General features: G+C 40.2%; 1 protein-coding gene across 2 annotated transcripts in view; it reads right to left on the reverse strand.

The window, feature by feature from the left end:
- The window catches only part of BAIAP2L1 (BAR/IMD domain containing adaptor protein 2 like 1), a 69,615-nt gene that overhangs the window by 43,896 nt on the left and 1,404 nt on the right, over nt 1-24,315 (reverse strand). For both annotated transcript variants that reach the window (XM_075011119.1, XM_075011118.1), the window contains exons 2-3: nt 15,101-15,176; nt 13,208-13,294 (exon numbers count right to left, since the gene is read on the reverse strand). In XM_075011119.1, the coding sequence (XP_074867220.1) occupies nt 13,208-13,294; nt 15,101-15,176 (163 nt within the window). The remainder of the gene's footprint in view (nt 1-13,207; nt 13,295-15,100; nt 15,177-24,315) is intronic.

The raw sequence follows: 24,315 nt of genomic DNA on the forward strand, positions 1-24,315 counted from the left end.
TGAATAAGTGGGACTTACTCACCAAAGCTCATGACTTAATACATGTGTTCATCTCCAAGGTGCTTCATGACTGTTTCTTATTTGTAAAGCTATAGACGATCAAGGCTACACCTCTGTGTTACTAATTTTGTGGAGCGGGTTCCAGTGCTCTGAGGAACTTGTGATGCTTCTCTCTCTCCAGAGAGCTTTATTCTTGATTCTGGTGAGTAAAAAGACTGATCTTCCACAACAGACTCCACCCCCCGCCAATAAAATTCTTCTGGAAAAAGGCAGCAGTAATCCATTCACTTGCATATGCATGCTCGGCCCTCTTTCACAGGCCTGATTTGACTCTCAGTATTGTTAACAAAAACACAACAACCCCCACTCATCCCTCACTTTACGAGCACAATTGGTTCCCAACTCATAGGCAGAAACTCATAAGAGGGACACTAAATTCCTACTAAATTACATGTAAATGTCTCTGCTTAGTTCCTAGGGCTCCCAGCTCGGGCAAGAAGTGGCAGCAGATGGTGCTGCTTTTGAAAGGAGAGCGAACCTTGGGTTGGGAAGGGTTAAAGGATGAGGGTAGTTTGGGGCCGTGAGCAGAAGGGAGGGTTAAAATCTAGTGGCGGAGTGGGGCTGGGGTTCAGGTTGCTGTGATTTGGGGCCGGCGAGGGGTGTGTGTGTGTGTGTGTCGGGCTGCAGGGGTCAGGCGGCGGGGGCACCTGGCTGCGGGCCGGTAAGGGGGTCTTGCTGCCACGGTTTGAGGCCACGGGGGGCTGGCAGAGGTCGGGCCAGTGGTGTTACAGTTGGAGAAGGGATGTCTGGACGCGGGGGTTACAGTTGGTGGGGGGTCTGGCTGCAGGAGTTGGGGGCGGGGGGCTGGCCACGGGGCTGCGCAGGGTAGGGGCAGCCATGGAGTGGTTTGGCCGTGGGGCCGTGGCAGGTACAGGTGGCCACAGAGCGGTCTGGACACAGGGGGTACCGGTGGTGTGGAGTGGTTTGGCTGTAGGGCCACAGGGGTTACAAATGGCGGGGGAGGTCTGGCCTCAGGGCCAGCAGGCTGCAGGGCCACAGGGTGTGCAGGCAGCCGTGAGCTCACGCTGCAGGGCCCGCAGGGGGGTCAGGCTGTAGGGCTGCCAGGGGTACAGGTGGCAGGGGGAGGGTTCAAGCTGTTGGGTCAGTAAGGGGGTCTGGCTGCTGCAGTTTAGGGCTGCAGGGGGTGTGTGTCAGGCAGTGGAGAGGGTCTGGCTGCGGGGCCAGTAGGGATGTCAGGCTGCCGCAGTTTAGGGCTGCAGGGTGTGTGTGTCAGGCAGTGGAGAGGGTCTGGCTGCGGGGCCAGCAGGGATGTCAGGCTGCCACAGTTTGGGGCTGCGGGGAGTGCAGGCACCAGTGGGGTGTCAGGCTGTGGGGCCAGCAAGAGGTCAGGCTGCAGCGGGTTGGAGCTGGGGAGCTGACGGGGTGGCAGATATGGGGGGGGTTGGAGCTGTGGGGAGGTGGTAAGGCTCGAATGAGCAGGGGAAGTTCACTTGTAGAGCGAACTAGGGTAGGTAAGTGTGTCCCTCATTTAAGCAAGTACTTGTAAATGAAGTATTCATTTAACGAGGGAGGAGTGTACTTCTGGTTTTGTCATCGAAAGGTTTTTTTGCTGAGAGTTTTGAGGAATTTGCACATTTCTAATGGTAGGTGTACACTGAAAATAACAGTCTGCAGCTGGCACATGCCAGCTGTCTTAGGCTCACAGGTCTTGGACTAATGGACTGTTTAACTGCTGTGTAAATATTTGGGCATGAACTACAGCTGTGGCACTAGTACCTTCCTACCACACCGGATCTTAGAGCCTGAGCATCTACAACATAATTCAACAGCCTCTTAGCCTGAGCCTTGTGAGTCAGCTGACACAGGCCAGCCAGACGTGTCTAAGAGCAGCATAGACCTAATCTAAAAGAGTGAAAGGAACTGAACTAAGAATATAACTTCACTACAAAATTGACTTATCTATACTTTATTTACTTCTCTGGAAGTAGCCTAGCTTGAATGAGAGTGGCAATGCAGCAAAATAACACTGAAGATGCTGTGTCCTCACCACACAGGCATAATTCATTACACTGCTTCTAGCCACTATTCTAGCAATTGGACTATACATCGCTCTAAGAGTTAGGAAAGCAGCTGAAGAATCCTGCCACCCAAAATTCTTCTGCTGTCTCTCAAATAGTGTAGCCAACTGCATCACAACTCCTCTAAAGCCTGATCCTAACAGTGGACAACAACCTATTTCTGCTACAAGTTACTACTTTAGTTCAATTGGAAGTGGTTGTAGATATGAAGGTCCTTTGTACAACTCCGATGACCACAGAAAGGTGGGAAAGCAACAGTATGTCATGAACAAATATCACAATGCATGTGCATATGAAAGCAGAATTAAAGTTGTATTGCTAACTCATTGCATTCTCATTTTAGTTTAGTTCTGAATGCTTTACCCTTGCAAGTCAATGTTCTCTTAAAGGTGGTAGGTCTACCCAGTTGCTGGGAGTGAGTTCTACAGCCTGGGCTGACGAGCTTTTGTTTCCAGGTTTTAATGCTAACATGCTAAAAATAGCACTGTAGCTGTTCTGACTCAGGCAGTGAAGCATAGGGAGGAATATACGGTTCAGTGTCCAAGTTCCAGCCTGAGCATTGAAACAACCTCTGCAAGGCTATTTTAACATGCTAATCTGAGACCTGCTAACACAAGTCCGTCAATATGGGATGAGAGTCATTCCTAGCAGTTGTGTTGAAATACCCAAATGGCCCAAGGAATGCCAACATGATCCCCTGGGAAAGCTTATAGGTGCTTAGCACAGCTACATGCAACTAAAACAACACAACTGGTGCTACGTAACCAAAATAATTAGAATATTTTACACGAATTGTAGATGAAAATGTTGAAGAATGGGAGGAATATCTATTTTATGGATCATTCAGTTTAACTTCATTAGATCTGACCTACTAAACGGATTAAATAAACTGAAAATGCTTTATACACAATATAATGATGATGATCCATTTACAGATAGTCACTCCCATACAACTACTAGTGAGAAAAATAAAATATTCATAATGAAGACTTAACTGAACTTTCTACTGAGCCAAATCAGGAACATTGTCCCAAAAATCAATCTTACTATTTTTAAACATCCATGAAAGACACTTGTTAGCTTACAATATTCAGAGGGAATTTGTATTTTATTTCCTTCTGTCAAGATTTTCTGCTAACTCAACTTTTTGCCATTGTGATTTGGTTTTTCAGTAATTCTCTCAAACTTCTCCATCAACTTTTCACTATGTAAAGACTGCAGGACAGGCCTTTTTAAAGTTCCACAGTATTGTTTTGTTTGTTTTTTTTTTTAAAAAGAGAGAGAGATAGAGAGAGAGAGAGACCAGAAGTAGTAGACCATAAGATACTTTTACCCAATGGAAAATCAAATAGAGTTAAATAAACATAAAGTTCACCTTGTCTTAAATGTTAAGGTTCCAGTTAGTAAAGAAAAGCAAAGCAGTTGTCCTATAAATAATGAATGAAAAACAACAAGGTTGTTTTTCCCAACTGTCACACCATTGCTAATTACTTTAGAAATTGCTGTAGCCATATTTTTGTTAAAATATACAGGAAATGCTTTACATTAATACAGGTAAAAAGTTGACAATTTATATAGCCCTAAAAATATTATATGGAATGGCTTTGCATGTTGGAGCTCTAATCTTGCTAAACAAACAAGAGTCTTGTAATCATTACACAGAAGAGGTACAATAGAAAATAAAGTTACATACAACATAACTGGAGGCCTGAACATGCCTACATGATGCCTTGCTGTTCTTTACACCAGTGTTTCCCGATTTTATTTGGCCACAAAACCCTTTTAAACTTGAAAGAATTTCGCTCAACCTCAATAACAGTCTTATATATGGAGCTGAAAAAGTAGACCACAAATAAGTAAGGATAATAATAAACAAATGCTAAGCCCCAATCCCTTGCCCCCGGCCTCAGGATTAACACACCTCAGCACCAAACCAGCCCCAGGGACTAACCCATCCACCGAAAGAGTCCCCCAGCCTAACCTCACCTGAACAATCTCCACCCAAGTTAGCTCTGTTACATCACTCAACCTGGTGGATAAACCTACCTTAGCTACCGGTGCTCCTCTGACTCTAGTCCTGAGGGCCCAATTTCATTGGCTGCCCTATGGCAATGGGAGAGGACAGTTGCAGCCAATGAAAGGCAAGAACGATGCAGGAACAGCAGGAATCATCTAGGTCCCTTTCCGCATTGCCTTTGGCACTACCTGCCCCACCCCCATTGCATGCGTGCTGACTACTTTGTGAGTGAGGGGCTGGAACTCAATTCACTTGCTTTAAAGGCTGGATCCCTCCCACTGTCCTGCTGGCTGTTAAACCAATTAAATGCAGTTCTGTTTCAGTGGTGGCAGGGCAGGGAGCCTCACAGGAGCCAGCGGCAGCAGCGTCCAGAACCAGATATGACTTCTTAAAGAGCTACAGGTTGCCAACAGCTGATCATAGTCAATTTATGTTTGTCATCGTTCAATTTTTAAATACAAGAAATCATGTGACTATACTATATTTGTATTCAGTCACCCATGTGATCCACACTCCCTGAGAGTGAGTACAGAGATTTACGGTGGTACATAACAGGCAATCACACCACTGACTGTGTCACAATGCTGAGTAGTGACATCATCATCCCCACTCCCTGGCTAAACTGGCATTACATAGGGACACTTACCATGGCAAACACAAATGAATATTGTTTCTAATAAAATTCATAAATGCTTAAATATTAATTATTTTTAAATCATAAAATGTTATTAAGGAATTTTCTCACAGAACCCTTATTTTCATGTTGCAGAACCCTGGGGTTCTGCAGAACACCATTTGGGAAACACTGCTTTAGACAAACACAAAAGCAATAATACATAGATAAGATGGTCTCTGCTTTTGCAGTATGACCCGGACAAGTAATGCACACCTAATAGCAAGAGACAAAGGTTTCCTGTGTGCGCTCTCTCTCTCTATGCATATATGAAACAGAAGTGATACCTATAAGCTGTAATGTGGTTCTGTACTGGGTGATTTGGTCCAGTTTTAATATTGGAGCCCTCTGCATATCAGTTTCCTAGCCCCTGCATTGTCAGAAACATCTAATAATGAAGAAATTGATTAACCACACATAATATAAAATGTCAATTAGCAGAGTCCTAAACATTGTCTTCTCTTAGGACGTACACATCCACAGTTTCCTGATTAGATCACATATTCTTCATACAAGATAAAATACAGACAGGCCTTGTCTAGTACTTAAAAATGTTAACTCTTTAATAAAAACATGGATTGATATAATCTACGTCTCCTTTTTTATCCTATTAGATTTTCCTATAAGAGATATTCCAACAGCACACACTACACCTAACAGAATGAAAGCTTAAATGCAATTGCATATGTACATGCATTCAGTTACTTCCCAATGCATTCCCAGAATAATACTGGGAAGGAAATGCATACTATCAAATGTGGGCAACTATGCACATATGTACAGCTCTCTGGGAGTGACTTAGGCTACGTCTACACTATGAAATAAATTCAAATATATTAAAATTGCTTTTGTCATGCTGGATTTTGAAATCACCTCCCCAGAAAGTCAATTTATTGCTGCTGCACTCAATTGCCAAACATTGACTGTTACAGCAGTGCATTGTGGGAACCTATTTTACAGTGCCCTCAGCCCCGTAGTAGTCTGGGTATTTTCACTGGTGCAGCATGGGGAAAAAAATGCCCTGCAAATGGTTGTGGGTATTTGATGTCATCTTCCCACATTGTATTGTCCTCCCATAGAAAACAAATGGCCATTTTTCCCGAAGGAAAGAAGGAAAAGTAGGGCATCAACAAAGATCACCAAATTAGTGGAAATCTCTTGCTTCTATACCTGAATTGCTTTTTATAACTGAATTATCAAAGATTTTACAAAAAGCAGCAAGCATCTGCAATGGGCTTAAAGTGCAGCAAGGTGGTTTTGTCTGTGTCTTCTCAGCTGCCCCTCCAGTCACTTTTCCCTGCGTTAAGGGGGCCAAAGCCTGAAGAAAGAGGAGGACAGAAAAGGTTAGGAAAAAAATGATTAGCTTCCCACTTCATTACACAGAGTTGTCCAACGTGGGGAAAGGGGCTTGCCAAATTTCAATAAGCAGTGCTGCTCAGGTGGGGGGGGGCATCCCCAATTGACTGTTGGGGGGGCAGACTCCCTCATCCCTTGAGGGGGGTTGGGTGGATCGGAGGATGAAGGACCAGTTGATATGGTCCCTTCAGTGTTGCTAAGTGGGTGGGTGGGGACAGCCCCAATTGTGTGGTGGCTGGTCCCCCTCATTGCCATAAGGGGGTATGGTGTTTGTGGCTGCAGAACCAGTTAACGTAGCCCCCTGGTGGCATCAAGCCCCCGAAAATTTTAGCTGCTGAGGGAGATTTCCTCCTGGCAGCAGCAAGCCCCCCAAAATCTGTGGGGGCATGGGAGTGGGGTCTGTGGCTGCAGAGCCAATTGAAATAGTCCTTCCAGTGGCAGCAAGCCCCCCAAAATCTTTGGAAGTGAAAGGGTGTGGGGCCCGTGGCTGCAGAGACAGTTGATGTGGTCCCCCCAGCAGCAGCAAGCCTCTGAAAACCTTAGTCACCGGGGCAGATTTTTCCCTTGGTGGCAGCAAGCCCACGAAAATATTTCCCATCTTTGGAGCCCTCACTGCATGCAAGCCAGGACATGGTGATGCCTGGCAGCATGGTCAGCATTGAACAGCAGGCACATCCTTTTATTGGGTCAGGGACAGACCCATGTGATGTGGCTGGGTGCAGGAAAGACCCCGAATGCATGGTGCCTGTGGGGGAGGGAGGGCTGCACAAATGTAAACTGCAGAAAAGAAGTTTTTTGGCCTCTCACACAAGCATGACCCCTCACTCCCCAACAGCCTAGCTACCATGTGATGTGGTGGAGCAGGGGCTGGTGCCAGCACTGAAACACAAATCCAAATGCTCAGCTTGCAGAGGTAGAGACAAAATTATGAACTCTGCGTTGGGGCTATTTTTTTTAAATGGGTAGATTCACTCACAGCAATGACAGCAAAGAAAGAAAGAAAAGTTTCTCAACCTCTCATACAAGCATGATCCCACAGCCATGGGCTTCCTGGTGCCAAATTCAAATTCACAGGCTTCCTATTACCTAGTTCCCATGTACCTGGAGAGCAGCAGAGATGGAAGCAGCCAGAGTGGAAGACTTGGGGCATTGTGGATATAGCCTGGACACCTCTGGAGGCTACTGAAGTCTATTCATAGACATGGCACTTCCACGCTAGCCTTCATTCGCATTTTTAAATTTGAACTTGATGCTACACCCAGCCACTTTCAATGACATTATGATATTAACCTTAGTGCTAAACCTAAAATTGAGCTGATGGTATTTACAGTGAAAACTGACACATTGTTTTAAAAAAAAAATTGAACTGTCTTAAATTCAACTTTATTATGTTGTGTAGACATAGCAAAACACGTCCTACAAAAGATACTCAATACTTCAATCTAAATGTTTGACCATACCCTGTTTGAACAATCCTCAGCATTCAAAGAGCTGCCAGAGGGAACACACCTAAATATTACATTCAGACATGCTCTGCTGTGAATCTGCATCTACACGCCCTAGACACGCACACAAACAAGGAACACACCAAAGTGTTGTGTGGCTCCCCGGTTTAGATGTCACACGCAGAAGCAGCAGTTGATCCAGTGGGGATTATTTTATTCCATCTAGTACAGATGTGATAAACTGACTGCCAAGCACTCGCCTATTGATGCTGGTACTTAACAGAATGAGACGCCTAGGTGGAACTGAAGGGAGATTGTTTGTCATCGATCCATCACAGTGAAGACATCATGGTAAGCAGTCCTAAGTATGGTGACTTCAGCTTTTCTACTTATGTAGTTGAAGTTGTGTAACTTAGATTGATGGCACACAGTAGGGTAGACGGGGCTCATTTCTGTTTAACATCAGAAAATAAAATCTCTAGCAGTCCATGGTCCTTTTCATATTGAAGAGCAGTATAAATTTCTTTCTGTTTTCTCTGCTGTTAGCACTCTCTTCCCCAACCTCTGTGCTCCTGGAGTTGGTTTCAGTGGGCTACAGGTGTTACCAATATTAAAAAATTCACGTTTTACAATGAAAATCTTAAATCTGAACTTAAAAAAATGTAGCTGTGGGTGGAACAAACTTGATTCTCCTGTAACCTTTGAAGAACTAGCTGTAGCAGCGGAAGCTTTTAGCATGCGCACCATTAGTGTGGCTGGTTAACTCCATCACTATGTGCACTTATCACAGACTTTGTGTTCGAGTAAGGGAAGGATCACATAATCTGAAGGAAAATGAGGGGTACTTTGATCTTAAATTAGTGGTAGTTTGTCCTACTCCACTGTGCAGTGTCTGGTCTGAGGATGTTAGCATCATCCCTCATGTTCCAGGCTAACTGCAGTTTACAATTAGCTGACTGTGGCTGAGGACTATTCGCTAGGGCTGTGTTTACACTAGCCCAAATCTTCGAAAGGCCATTTCGAAGACTACTAATGAGGTGCTTAAATGCATATTCAGTGCCTCATTAGCATGCTGCTGCCCGCAGCTCTTTGAATAAGGGGATTTCAAAGTTGGTGGGGTCCTTTCGAAAAGGACCCCCATCTGGACGAGCCATTTTGAAGATCTGAGCTAGTGTAGACATAGTCTAGCTGTATTATCTTGCTTGGGGCTCTCTTCCTGCTAGCAATGAACAATCAGTCCTGTGGTACCTTAGAGACTAACAAATTTATTAAGTCATCAGTTTTCATGGGTAAAACCACTTCATCAAATGAATGGTGTTTTTTTCTGTGGCAGAATGGGATAATAGTCCAGGGGTAGATGACGTTGGGTCTGGCTAAAACAATGCCAGTGAAGGAGTCAGCATGTTGCAGTCAGGATTGCTGCTGAACCAGTGCCAGCCCAGTCTGCCACTTTTAGGGCCCTGGGCTGGGATACAGTAGAGCGGGTGGGCCTCCTCTCTGTCACCCCAGTCTCTGAGTGGCAGTCGTCTGCCGTTCCTGGACAAAACACCGTCACTTGTCAGGTCTCTGCCAGAGCAAGGAGACCTAATGACTCCCTGAGCTGCTTACTGCCCTGAGCTAGGGTCTGGACTTACTGACTGCCTCCTGGGTCTGAGCACTGGCTCAAGCATCTGAACAATTTTGCTGCCTTACCGAGCTGGGGCATATTGACAGTTTCCCTCAGCCCGAGTCAAGCCTGAATCCCTGAACTGTTTGTTGCCCTGCCCTGCAGCAAGGTCTGAGCCAGACTGTTTACCTATTCTACCTGTTTGTGGTGAGCTGGGTAGCCTTCCTCTGACCCTGAGTGGAATCACTATAGGTAAGTAGATAGAGAATTTTTTTTTAACCACCTGAAAGTAAATGGGCTGAATACCTCTCAAGCTGACATTTACTTGTAGACAGGACATGTTGATAAAGTTACTGGAATTTTTTCCTTTATCTTTGCAGGTCACCTTTAGAACAGTTTTATTTGTTTTATTTTATTAAACATGCCAGTATACGTTTAATCACAAGCAAACCAAATTCTGGGAAACCAGTTCAGACATGCATATTATCAGACCACAATTAGTCACCACTGGCACTCCTTGCTGGTGGCAGACAACATAAGTTCTACGACAGAGATCCTGCAGGTCATGTATAAAGTGTATTGGCAAAATCAGTGAGGAAGCTCACAAGAGGTCCAGTTATTTTCTGCATTACAACAGTGTAAGTCCAGATTAACTACTAAAATCTCTGAAGTTGCACAGTTTTTTTTTTTTTTTTTTAAACACAAGGGTGTCTGACAGCAGAATTTGACCTCATTTTTATGTTTGATTCTACTAAGCATTCATATCCTCATATTTCAATTACTTAAGTGTGTCCTAGCTAAAAGCCTTACATGGCTTTAAAAACGTACACTCCTTTGTTTCTGAAAGGGTTGACTGCCATTTACAGGGCTTTTTTTAAAAAGTGAAAGCTATTTTTTCCAGATTCCCAAGATGTATTAGTGATTATTCCAATGTTCTGAACTTTTGTATTTCTACATGTGCTTTATCAGAAGTCAAAATGGAAAAATTCCAAGAGGAATGTCTTATTAACAATGAAAATAAAGATGATGTATATTAAAAATCTCAGTATAAAGTGCTCTGGGTTTGAGTTAAGGCTGGAATGCCCTTCTTAAACCCTTACTTACAATACAAACATTGCATAATTACTTGAGGATAATAGGCGATTAGTCCAATGATTAACTTCAGCATCACTAAGGAGCACTCAAAACTCAAGTCTTCTGTAGACTATCCTCTACAAAAGAAAGGGCTAAGAACACTTTTTGTATTTGGCCCTGCAATACCTAAAAGTGATTTTTTAAAGAGGAAAAGCCATTGGAAATTCTGTAAGAGGCACGCTTTCTGTGCTTTCTAATTAAAGTAAACTTTCATATCCGGCAGCCCCAGAATCAGGTGGTCACTGGATATACGAATATTCTTGATAGTAGAGAGGTATACCTAGTAATGCATAACACTAAAGAAAAACAAGATTAGATATTAAGAAAAAAAATTTATGCAGAGTATTTTATTTACCAACAACAGTAGTATTGTTGTACACTGTAAACTTATACTGTATTTATTTGTATTTACTTTCACTATACTGTACTTATGGAAAACATAAAATTTGCTGAATGTTAAAATTACAGTTATTTGAGAGTTCTGGATGATAGAATGCTGGATATGGAAGAGTTAACTGTAGTTCTTTAAAGGAATAAAGTTAAAGACATAACTAGACTTCTAGCTGTCTTTTATGTGCATTTTTATGGAATTCATAGTATTTTAAAATTCTTGTGTATTTGTATTATAGCACAGAAACTCACAAGACTTCCTGTAAATGACTATATCATGAACTGTTTGCTTTCTACTGTTTGCTCTTCTACCACTCCCTCAGTTTGAACATAAAACATGAAGTCACACAACAGTGGCTTCAGAATAAGTAAGTAAAATACGTGAGAAAGCACAATAACCAATATTCACACTTAAGAACAGCTTAACTGTTACTGTCTTCTGCCACAGGAAAAACACAAACGAACAAACAAAAAACCCACAATTCAATTCCCTCATCAGGTGGATCCTTGTATTAACAAGTAGAGTCACAGAAAGCTTTCAGTTCTGTGTTAGTTTTCCATACATAGGATTTTAGAGGAGACTCTTTTTACAGCAGAAATTAAAGTAGGCAATCAATTTTGTCAATTTTCTGTATTTCTTGAAGTATATTTGCGGTATCATATAATGCTTCTCTCTTACAACCTACCTCCTCTGGCTTAATTAGGCAATGAAGTTATAACCTTTGTTGGAAACAAACGGTTGTTATGGAAATATTTATTGCAATATATTTTGTCAAATTAATATTATGACTTTACTGCTCGCAGAATGAGAATACTGATAGGGTGTCTGGAAATTTAGCTCAAATGACAGAGAAACCCATGAAACTTACACCATTGTAAAAATAAGTATACCATCACAGATGAATATTTTCTGGAATTTTATGTCTCTCTCAAATGGTGAATTTCAAAGAGGATATAATATTCTTAATATCTGTCGAAGATCATAGAAGAAACCTTAGAATGGGGTTTAGAGTTTCAAATGTATGATTCTCAGATAAACAAGATCTGATGGTCTTAATGTATCATGTCCTGATATAACCACCTCAATGTTCTGCTCTCTGAAATCCAACATTGATATCTAAAATGGAATTAAAATCTGCTACAGTGCTATGTAGCCCTGAGTATGACAAACTCTGAAAAAATTATGCATAACTATAGGTGCACAAGGCCAGGAGAAACCAGATTACAGTTATAAAAGCACTACCTTAAATCTGGAGTACAAAATGTAATATATTAGTATTTCAGCATGAGATATTTAAACAACAGTACACCTCAGTGACATTGACAGACTTGCCAAGCCCCTGGGCAAGCTGAGGGAGGGCTGGCTTTGCATCCTTGGGAGGGGCAGAGCCTCAAGCAAAGGTGCAGAGCTGGGGCTAGCCTCCCCAGGGTAGCCTCATGTGGGGCTCTGGTGGCCCCAGAGCGGCAGCAATGGCTGGGAGCCCCAGGCCATTTTGAATTGATAGACTCCAAGGCACCTGCCTCCTTTGTCCATCTCCTTTCCCACCGCCAACCAGTGGGTTTGATACATCTAAAAATTAAATACAGGTCTCAAGTATATGTAGTACCTTTCTTCTACCTATTATACACAGTACAATAAAATTAATGCATTGTAGCTTGAATCATTAGCTATTCCTGATTTCCCTTATAAAATAAGTGACCACTCTTGATTTTTTTTCACTTTTTAAAAAATTAACTTACTGGCATCCCTGATTCATTTAGTCCTGTTGATGAACATTTTTGTAGTTCCTCATGTTTAAGATATCTAGTCAGATAAACAGCATGACGTAGCCCAGAAGCAGCCTGGGGAGAAACACTGCAGTATAAAACATTTTGGGTGTGGGGGGCATGATGGGATGACTCATAGGGAATACATGTATCATATTTTACTGTACACTGCTGAGTTTTGTTTAGCTCTCCTACAAAATCCGACTAGATAACCTGAGGTCAACTCTTTCAGAGGCATCTATGCCTGCCGAAAAGCAAGTGAAGAACTACAGAAGGTATTTCCTGTTTAAACTCATAACCAAGGAGAGAGGCTACATGAGTTGGCCAAGAAAAAAAATAAACACAGTGAACTTCATGCAAAGAGATATAGTGAATATTGGAACACAGATAAGTGTCCAGCTTGTGAAATGGGCATTTCTCCTAGGACTGAAACTACAGGACATGTGGAGTCATCTACTGCATTTCAAAGACAAATTTTGCTTTTGAGAAGTATTTTTGGAAGTAGTATTATGGAGGGTAAATTTGCAGTGTCATGGTGAAGTGCACTAGGCTGACCAGTCACCCCAACTTTCCCTTCAGTAAGTGGCTTCTACAAGGTCCACCACCTGAGCAACTCCTTCCAGTACCTCACTATCCTTTTTAGTTCAGCAAACATCCAATCGGGAAGGAAAAGTATCATAAGATGTACTTTAATTAAATGGGATTTTCAGTTTTACTTACCCAATTCTTTAGAAACTGGAGATGCAGTTGCTATTTCTCCAATCTTTGCTACGCCATCAAAATATGCTTTTCCAGCCAGTATCATAGCTATAGGGAAGACAACAACAGTACTCAACTTGTGTTGCACTTAAAAAATTGAGTACCTTATGAATTACCATCTCTCACATGTACCCCGGAAGAGTGGATAACATTTTTATAATAACTGCAGAGTTCCAAAGAGGGTGAACACCCTTAGTTCTCTAACTTTTCGGAATTATTTCAGGGTGTTCTCTGAACCCCATGCAGCACCTGCTGGAGTCCATGGAAAGACTTCAACTTCAAATGAGGAGGGAACAGCCCCCAACAGTAGTAAATTACATCTATTAATAGGCAATAAAATTCCCAAAAGGCAAACTGTTTTTAAACTACATAAATATATACAATAACCAAACTGACTTCTACGTTCTGTCCTACTAATTTAGATTCACATGCCCCTTTAGTTCCTTTTAATGGACACATGGAAAAATTATACTCCATTGATTGGATTACTGAATTTGAATTGAAATGGATTTAAGTGTTTTACGAATATGGAGTATTGCAGCAGACTGGTCTCATTGCTTTGCAAATAGCAAAGCATGTTACTACACAGGAAGCCTACTTTTAAAAGCAGTTATGGGGCTCTAAAACTTAACGTTAGGAAAGAATTAGGACTTGTCTACCCTTGCCCTCAACTTTGAAGGGGGCATGTTAATCAGGACAATGGGAGATTAGTAATGAATAAAAGGAGTGGTGCAAACTGCAAGGAGCCCCTCTAAGCAAACACTGAGGGTTCAAGAGCCTACTCATGTAAATCAATTCTTATACAAACAGCTTCACTGAAGTCAGTAGGTATATGTCACATGAAAAAAAGTTTGAGTTGGTGGACAACTAATTTACTTATTTCAATTTTAATTAGATTTAGGTTACACCTACATGAGAGATATTTTCCTAGCAAAACTGGACTTTTGTTGGGAAAAAACGTGGAACGTCTACACACAAAATGCGCTTTGTCGACAGCTTGTCGACATAACCCAGCACATCTGCCAGCAGCATTATACCTCTCCCCGTTTAGGTATAACGCCTCTCTCAAACAGGGGTCTGTTGACAAAATAGCCATATAGTCGCTTTGGAGCCCTTCCATCAACAGACAGGGCTTCCAGTTCACCAGGCAGCCTTGTTTGCAGAGCTTCTGGTCAGCTATTCCGTTGACAGGGGGCTGGGCAGTCTGGCTGCTCTCTGTCAACAGAGCAGATTGCTCTTCAATCTGCTTTTATGTGTAGGTGCAATTTGTCGACAGAAGTTTGGCTGAGAAATCCCTTCTGACAGTGACATATCTCAACAGAGGCTTCTCGTGTGGACGTAACCTTAAAACGTGACACTACAAATTAATTTTTTTTTGATCCAGTCAAATCCTGCAAATCTTACTCACACAAGTACTCCCACTGACCTCATGGGCTATTTGCATGGGTAAAGAACACGTAGTAAGGGTTGGCAAGTCATTTTTCCATGCATTTCTACAGAGACTTAAGATATTAAAACATATAATTTTTTAACCCTGATACTATTTCTACATTTTCACTAAGCTTACAAATTGAAAATTGATTAGTCAGGTATTTTTTATTAGTAATTGATTAGTCAGGTATTTTTCATGCAACAGCACTGTGGTGAAATGCTTGAGATATAAATGCTGCAGCCAAAATCTTATTTTCACTGACTTAAATAAAAATACAGAGACCGAAAATAGAAATGATGGATTTAACATGCAAATTGAATTTAGGATTAATATATGGTTTCTAACATCTTTAAACAGAAAACAAAATTTAATAAAAACAGTTAATAAATTTATAATTGAATTTAAAAATTAGATAGACTTACCATTAACAGCTTTCTCATAATTTTTTCCCAGGTTTATTAAATTCCTTAGCCCAGGATTGAACTGTTCCATAACATTCTGATGATCAGAAAAAAAAAAAAGTCATATTGTAACAAAGGAAACTCAGTGCCAGCAATAACAACTACATAAAAATGATGATTTGAGTCTCCACTGTATAAGCCAACACATGTCTACCTTGCAATTAAAAACCTGTGGTTGGCCTGAGTTAGCTGACTCGGGCTTATGAGGCTCAGGCTAGGGAGATGTTCAATTTCAGTGTACAGCAGGTGTCTCAAGCTCACAGCCTAGGGGCCACCTGTAGCCTGAGAATCAATCTGGTCTGCAAACAGCTGCTGGTACACGAGTCCTTGCAGCCCAGGGCAGGGTGTCCAGACCCTTCCCCAACTCCAGCGCCTTGCTCCTCCTGCCATGCCATCTCCTCCCCACATTGCGCACTTTCCCTCAAGCCCCCCTCCCCTGAGGGACGCAGCCTTAGGGATTAGCAGGGGCCTGGCGTGTGGTGGCAGCAGTAGTCAAGTCCCCTGCACTCACCACAGCAGCCGGAGCTGTGAGGAAATGGAACAACACAGTGGATACTGCTCTGCTGTTATCTCGCCCACCAGCCCAAACACTTCACTTCACCACAGGATTTCTTGTTGTTTTTGAGGTAAAATAGCAGCGATTATCAAACTGTCATTCACAATTCAGGACAATAGGTGCATTGGTCCAATTTAGAAAAAAGTAACCAGACACAAATTTAATAGCCATTTTTAAAGCCCCAATATTTTAGAAATTTCTCCTCCCTTCACTGACAAATGGACAGAGAACAACAACATTTTTCTTCAGACCAAGATTTTCAAAAGTGGCCATTTATTTTCAGAGTTAAAAGCTTACATAAACCTTGAAGAGGGTCTGATTTTTCAGAACATGCAAATCCTTGGTGTATCCGGCATTTGAAGGTATCTCAAAATGGGTAGTAAAATGGAGGCTGTCAATATTATTAATTACTTTTTTAAAAAAGTTGGCTTCAGTTTAGCTACTTGGTAGCTTGCTTGAACAGTACTCCAGTGGATTTATGTGGTGGTGATAGTTTAGCTGTAATTCAGATAGTCAGCCAATTTATGTTTAAAAAGAAAAGGAAAAAAGCACAAGAGGTAATAAATTGACCTTTATTCTCTATTCATGCTAAACTTCCACTGTAAACAGTACTTATGCCTGAGCAAGCAACATGGGACTGGCTAGATGTTACCATATTACTAGTTATTTTAAGCCAAATAATTTCAATATTAGAACTCGTTTTCTTCTTGTATGTTATTTTCCATATATTTTAGATAAGTCTGTCTGTTTGATGAAGAACTCTGCCCAAATGGCAAGAACTAAGACCACCATATTCAGTATACTGTTTCCTCTTATCATAACTTAAAGAAATGTAAGAGCTTGGTTGTGCCAGGAAACCAGGATGTGCTTGGAATGGTATTATATCTCATAAAACCAAAAAGACAGAGTCAGAATCACCAAAGCAAGTACAGTCCTCAAAAGTGACATAACTGAACAAATGCTGAAAGAGACTGAACCAAGACAAGCTAGAAAAACAGAATGAAGTTGGGGTAGGATTGTTTCTCAATAAACTTTACAGAAGAGATAAATTAGAAAAATTTGGAGTAGCGCTGTCTTTGGGCACACCTAATCAATGCTCTTGCAAGAAAATGTTATTGGAAATCAAACTGACTACAGACTTTTTTGTTTTGTTAAAACAGTGAATGATAAGAGTTTATAGGAATGAAGAAAAAAATACGTGATGGAATCCCCGTTTTTAAAAAATTAAATGGAAAAGTAACACTTCTTAAAAAAGAAATCTGAAAATAAAATTAAATTAATAAAAACACTATTTGTGAAAAATACAATAGTTTAAATAAAGAATGTACATTTTCCTTTTATTGTCAAAAACAACTTCATAGAATTAAAGACCCAAGAAATGCCAAATAAATCTGTTAATATATGGATGTTTAAGAATTCATCATCATCATCAACCACCATGGGTTCTATGCCCATTAGTCTTCAATGCCTACCCTCACTATTTCCTTACCTCTTTCCCTGTCTAGTGCAGAGTGGCTTAGTTTCTGTAGACTAGCTCTGCACCAATGTACTACAAATTTAAATTATCTGAAGATCTCTACAACCCCTTATTATGCCAAACAATGCTGGAACTGAAATACCACACTAGAAAGAAAATGAAATGGAGATAAATATAAAAGTTGTGTTAGTTCTGCACTATCACTTTTAAGTTGAATAATTTTAAAATATAAACATTCTCATGTAAAATCTCCCATCATTTTCAGATGTCTTCTCTGTGATGCTCAAGAAACCCAGCTGCTCAAAGGGGTCTTTGAGTAAGCCTACAGAACCCTAAAGCTCGATTGCAAATTGCTAGATACAAAGATCAATTATGTATCTGAAAAATCACATAGTAACTGAAAAAAGACATTTGACCTGAAGCACTTGTAGTTTGTTAGATATTAAACAGATGTAATTTGAAAAATGTGTTCTAAATAAACTCTGTGGCTGAGTCTACACTAGCAAGTACTTTCAAAATATCCAGCAAAGCGTCTACACACAAAAAGTGTTCTTTCAAAATTAAATGGAAAGAATGCAGTGCTCCTTTTGAAAGTACTCTTCCACTCCCATTTCAGGAAGAATGCCTTCCTTAGAAAAAAAATGTAAGTAGATGCTCCACGGGCCCCTTTTTATTTTTTTGAAAGAGCAGTCCTCCTGGGACCTGATTTTTCGATCCCTGGCCCATTCTTTCAAAAGAGCGGGGGCTGTGCAGACACTCTCTTTCAAAAGAGTGGCTCACTCTTTTGATCCACTTTTTTGTATGTGGACATGCTCTTTTGAAAGGTTCTTTTGGAAGATCTCTTCCAGAAGGACTTCTTTCAAAAGATCACTGTAATGTAGATACAGCCCTTCTGTTTAAAAGAAAGATCAGATAGCAACAATCTTAATGTTTTGTGAGTTGTTCCAGTAATAATGTGTGTGTTGAACTAGCAAATGTATGTCTATTAGTACATGCATGGACCAGGAGAATATGATAAGAACATTTTAAAAATAATTTGAGAAAAAATAATCACATTTTCATCTTTTCAGATAAGGTTATTCAGACAATATATGTTTTTACAAAGCATGAATCAATAATGAAATCTAGTCACTTGATAAACTGACGAAGGAGTTAAAATTGGTTTTTCACGTTTCCCCAACGCTTATTGTTTTATGGTCTTTTTATTCCTAAAAAAGACCCCGATACCAAATAGAAGAAACTATCTGACTGACTACCTATGAGAAATTATGGAAGTGACTGATGCATACAAAGCTGTCAAATAGAGGACAGAAAAAAAATAATTTTCCCTAAATTGTTTTGTTTTAAATTGTTTTGTCTTCAGTGTTTCTGATAACATCACAGAATATTTTCAAACTCACTTTTTATGCATACTGTAGTCACATATTCTACTGGTAATGCTTTAAATATACTTGCCTGTTTATATTTTATTGGTATGAGAAAGTTACAGGGAGTAGATACTGCAGTACTTAAGCACAGTGGTTACTGAAAGCACACTGTAACATAAGAAGCATAAGCAAACGCATGGCAGTGACTAATGTCATATAACGCCTTGTCAGACAAGTCTGTTTTGTAATACATGCTGTAATTATTAGTTTCTGTTCACACACTTAAAAGAATTTTTTAACAGAATTAGGCTTCATCCACCACTAATTCACCACGTCGATGTTAGAAATAACAAGATTTAAATAAATATCTTAACTTTTCCCTTTCCAGAAATGCAAAAACATTTTATTTAACAAAGATGTACACACACTCTCATACACACAGAGCCAAGGAATATATTTATTTTTCTCTTTTATACAAAGTAAGCCCAGGTATTCTCATTACTAGCAAACTAGAGTAGGGAAATACTGATTTCCAACGCCTCCCTTTGGTAGGGCAACATAACCACTTCCCTCCAGCATGCAGTTGCTAGGCACACAATCAAAAAACCTACTTTTAGTACTTGTAAAGTTCGCAGCTATTGCCGTGAGTCTGACCTTCCACTTCTGTGCAATAGTATTGAAAAGTCTGTGATCTGCAACTGCAGTACCATTAGTCCTTATCCTTCTTTGATACATTTCAATTTGTTTACCCTCTCCTAGAAACAGAGAAGTCAAGGGCAGAGTTTCCTTAATTTTTTCCATCTCTGGGGAGAATATAAGGGGGTGTGCACCACTAGCATAAACACACTAGCTATAAGTATCGGAGGGGTAGCTGTGTTAGTCTGCATCTGATGAAGAGAGTCTGTGCTCACGAAAGCTCATGCTCAAAACTTTTCTGTTAGTCTGTAAGGTGCCACAGGACCCTTCGTTGCTGTTACACTAGCTATAGGTGCTGTGGGTTTTCTGCTAATCAGCTGGGCAGTACCTGAATCTCTGCTGGTCAAGTGTGCAACTTACAGGGAACACTGGTCATAGTTTTTTTTTCCCCCATCTGTAAGTAGATTCCAGTACTGCTAATCACTAGACTTTATTGACTCTCAGCAGACATTGACAAGCATAGGCAAGATTATGACACAAGAATAAGACCCCATAAATACAGAGTGTTTTCAAGAAGAGTTCTGATATATCACCTGTTCTGCTAATGGTATATGAGAGGCTATGGGGAAAGATAGAAAATTTGGTCTACTTTAATGGAAAACACACAACTTTTATGTACTAGAGCCAGGTTTGTAGCTGGAAGCCTTTGCATAGTCAAAGTAGTTGATTGTCACCAGAAGTGCCACAGCCCAGTCTCTAGACTTGAATGCTTGAGGAATGGAGACAGGGCACTCCCAACAATGTTCTATGCGCTGGAATATGCTTATCTGATTCAATGCATTGGCTACAGTTAAGCTCATCTATGCCAAATAGAACAGTTGGTGGGAATGTTCAGCAATATTTTGAGGGGACTGAGAAAAGAAAACTTGAAGTCTACTTAAGTTTGTTATCTGACTGTAACTTATGCATCTTATATTTAACTTTTCCTACTCTGTGATTGTCTGGGGGGTATTAAACTGGGGTTTCTTCTGTTGGGCAGGAGGGAAAAACAGAAGGAACCCTACAACCTTAAAAAAAACTTCAAGACAAACAAAAATCCGATCTGTTTATGCAACTTGATTTGTGAAGTGTTTGAGTGTATTTATACACTCCTTGTCTCATTCTGCAGAAGTGCCACAAAAATGGATAATATTTTTCAAAAAGAAAATGGCTTTATCTCTGGAGTTATCTTCAAAGCTGATGGGAGTTCCAACTGATCAGCATTTCTCAAGGTCAGGGCTAAATTTTGTGGTAAGTATTAGTATTTTACACGTTGCTAAGATATCTAATATTTTTAAAACAACAGCTTTATTTTTGTTGAACGCTAGAAGTAGCAGAAAAGTCACGCAGGGATAAACTACTAGGTTAAAAAGCAGAGCATGCTTTTTTAACAGAATCGAAGTTTATTATAAAGAAGTTATAAAACAACCTATTGAAAAGAACCAAGAAAATGAATGTGACAAATGTCATTAGTCACTTTTCACAAATGTTTAATGTAAAAGTTCATTTTGACTTCACAAATTAGAGTGAAAAAAACAAAGCAGAATCTTGGGAAAAAATCAGCTTGCCAAAACTTTACTGTTTAAAGGAGAAACCAGTCAGGCTGACAGATTCACCACGCAATTAGTGAAGATGGGGGAGGAGGGAGGGAGGGATGCAGCTACATGCCCCTAGTCTCACCCATGTGGCCCTCAGCACTGCCTTGGAGCATGAGGTGCAGGGCTCTGACCACATTTAAAGGGCCCAGGGCTCCACTGCTCCTGCAGTAGTTGGCATCTTCAAGAAATGGGTCCTTTTGAAATGCTGGGCCCTGGGGCTATTGCTCCTTTCCCCTTCCCACAGCCATTGGCAGACTGTGAGAAACACATTAAAGCATGTTTTCAGTATGATTCAAATATAAACTTTCCTGGAAAAGATCAGGAATACCTGACCCATGTGAAACCTAGGTCCTGATGAAGTATTAATTTGGCAAAACTCCACTGTTGTCAACACAGGGGCTTATTTTAAATTTAGGTGGAATTTGGCTCCTACCTCTACAGATTTCAGCCTGAAAGTGTCTTACATTTTTAAACAAACTTTAAAGAAATGTATTTTAGGTTTCAATAGGAGAAGACAATTGTTTTGATTAAATACATTTAAGCTTCTTCAACTGATTTTAGTTTGCTTTTAAAATGAATGTGGCAGGCAATCCATAAACTAATCAAAAACAACAAGAAGTCCTGTGGCACCTTATAGACTACCAGATATTTTGGAGCGTAAGCTTCCGTGGGCAAAGACATGCTTTGTCAGATGCATGACAGCTCGTGCATCTGATGAAGCAGGTTTTTGCCCACGAAATCTTACGCTCCAAAATATCTGGTAGTCTATAAGTTGCCACAGGACTTCTTGTTTTCGAAGATACAGACTAACTCGGCTACCTCTCTGATACTTGTCATAATATAATCACTAGTCTGTTCTTTCTTTCATTTTAAAGGAATACAAAATAACTATTGGCAAGATTCTTAACTATACATGTATACTTATACATTTACATAACAAACCATTATTGTTTATCAAGAAAGTATTATTTAAAATTCTGTACACTACCAGAAGAACCTAATACCTCCCAGAATAAACAGCGTATTTTAAAAATTGTATAAATATGTATGTACAGTGATTTCTACAGCTTTCAGGACATTTATATACAGTTTTAAATCAAGGATTAAAAATAAACACCAATAAACTATAGGAACCATCACGCATCAGGAGGTGCTATAAACCTCATAAGCCACAAGAGAACAGCACAAGTGGCTTGCGCAGTCACTAGAACATAGAAATGTTATTATAGCTTTCTAATTTAATGCTTTCTTATCATTTTTCATACTATGCGATCCGATGATTCATTGGCAGTTTTACCCTATACTGCCCCTGACATGGAGTCATATCAACAGTAGTAGCCATACAACAAATGAATGGCATAGTCTACCTGGGACCACACAATGCTGTCTACTCTCACTAAAGAGTCCCCTGATTCACAGGTGCAACATCACTTCAGTAAACGATTCGGGTTGTGTGCTATGAAGAAAACTGTATGCTATCAGTCATAAGATATCACCTGAGCTGGACAAACATTGGGATCTCTTACCCTTTAAAACATGGACTTCCATACCGCCAAGTTTCATGCTGCTTGTACCACTGTAACACATATACAAAAGCTACGTAATGCCTAAACAATAAGAGGGCAAGATTAATTGTCAATTTTCCCTCTAAATTTCTTTGCTTTTGTTAATTTGTGGTTGAACTTGGCTGTGTAATAATAGTGCTTAACTTCATATTGAGTAATTAAACATGTATTTAAAGGACATCTGATACATGGATAACAAGATCAGTACAGTACAAGAGAGTCACAATGTCAAACAGACAAGCAAAAAAAACTTTTAATTTCTCTTCTAATATAATTCAGTTCCCCTTTCAGTTATCATGTTTAAGTATGAAAGCCTATAAGGTCCTGCAAGCCACACAGCCCTCCATTTCACAATTCCTGTAGTCTTGTTACAATCCAGTATTTGTAAACTTACAATTAACCTTCAGAGCTTCATCCTGCAAACCCTTTCTCATGAAAATGATCTTGTTAGTAATACTCATTCTGTGAGTAAAGGGTTTGCTAATTTATGGTCTATGACATCAGTAATCATCATGTATATAGAAACTGTGTAAGAGACAGGACGAGATAGATCATGTATAAATAGAAGCTCTCTCCTCTACAAAGAGCCAGATCTTCCATCCAATAAATGTAACGGTAACTTGGTCCAAATGTGGTATGTTTAAATATTTAGTTACAGGTGCTGGATCTAGGGGTGCTGGAGATGTGGTACTACTCCATGCATGGCTGCAAGTGGTTTCCATCATGTACAGGATTTACTGTTTTGTTCAAGGACTGCCAGCACCCGCACCATACTGATTGTTCCAGCATTCCTGCCCCAGCGATCAAACAGAAAAATACAAGATGCCAACACAAGTGGACTAACTGCAAGAAAAAAAGGCTATAGGATCAGCCTGAAGTATGTGAAAGTAACAAAACAATTATTGGGTGGGGGGAGGGGGAACCTTCAGGAAACATTCTGAGGGACTATAAATGGAAAATTAAACAGGTTTTCAAAATTATTAAAACATACTTTGGCATATTATTTTACGCATGAATGTATATGAAAGAAAGACTAGAAATCCTTCATTTGGGCTCTATGGTGCAAATGCACATATGTAACTTGACTCAGAAAAAAGCATTTTTGCTAACCTGAGCACTTTCTCTGGTGAGACACAGTATGCAAAATGAAGATTATGGGGCAAACTCATCTTAGCCAAAACTTTGATTTTAAACAGTTTTTTTTCCTGAGTGAGAATTAAAGAATTTGACTCAGTATGATTAAACTCAGTGCCTGTGCCTACACTAGAGAGTTTTTCAACATAACTCAGGGAGCATCTACACACATAAAACATTCTGTCGACAGTCTTCACAGAATTCTGCATTTGTCTCAACAGTGTTATCCCTCGAAAATTTGAGGAATAATGCTTCTGTCAACAGAAGTGCAGCACAGACACTTCTCTCAACAGAGAGGGCTTCCAGTTCACCAGGAGCCTTCGGTCAGCCATTCTGTTGGCAACAGATTTGCTCTGTCAATCTGCTTTTGTGTGTAGATGCACTCTGTCAAAAGAGTTTCTGTTGAAACAACTGTGTCGACAGATGCTTCTAGTGTGGACATAGCAGTGTGTTTAAACAAAGACATGCACAAAGTCGAAGTACAGAACTTTTAATGTATGTAGGTGTTGAATTGGGAAAAGGCAGAGTTTCGAAATAACTAGGTAAAGCTAATGTAGAGAAAAAAAACATTCTGCAAACACCAAAACATAGATGTGTTTTCTTAAAATCACTAGAACTGGACTGTCATTCATCGCTCAAATACTTCTAAATGAGTGTTATTTGCAACTACACATATACATTTTCCCAAAATATATTTTGTATCCTCTAGATGTTGATTTATTACAGATTTTAGCACATACTGATCATGTTAAGTGCAGTTGTAACAAAAAAATTTTAAAAAGAAAAATTTCACACCCTACACGT

The sequence above is a fragment of the Carettochelys insculpta genome, chromosome 16, assembly GCF_033958435.1.
Source record: "Carettochelys insculpta isolate YL-2023 chromosome 16, ASM3395843v1, whole genome shotgun sequence".
Lineage (NCBI taxonomy): Eukaryota > Metazoa > Chordata > Testudines > Carettochelyidae > Carettochelys > Carettochelys insculpta.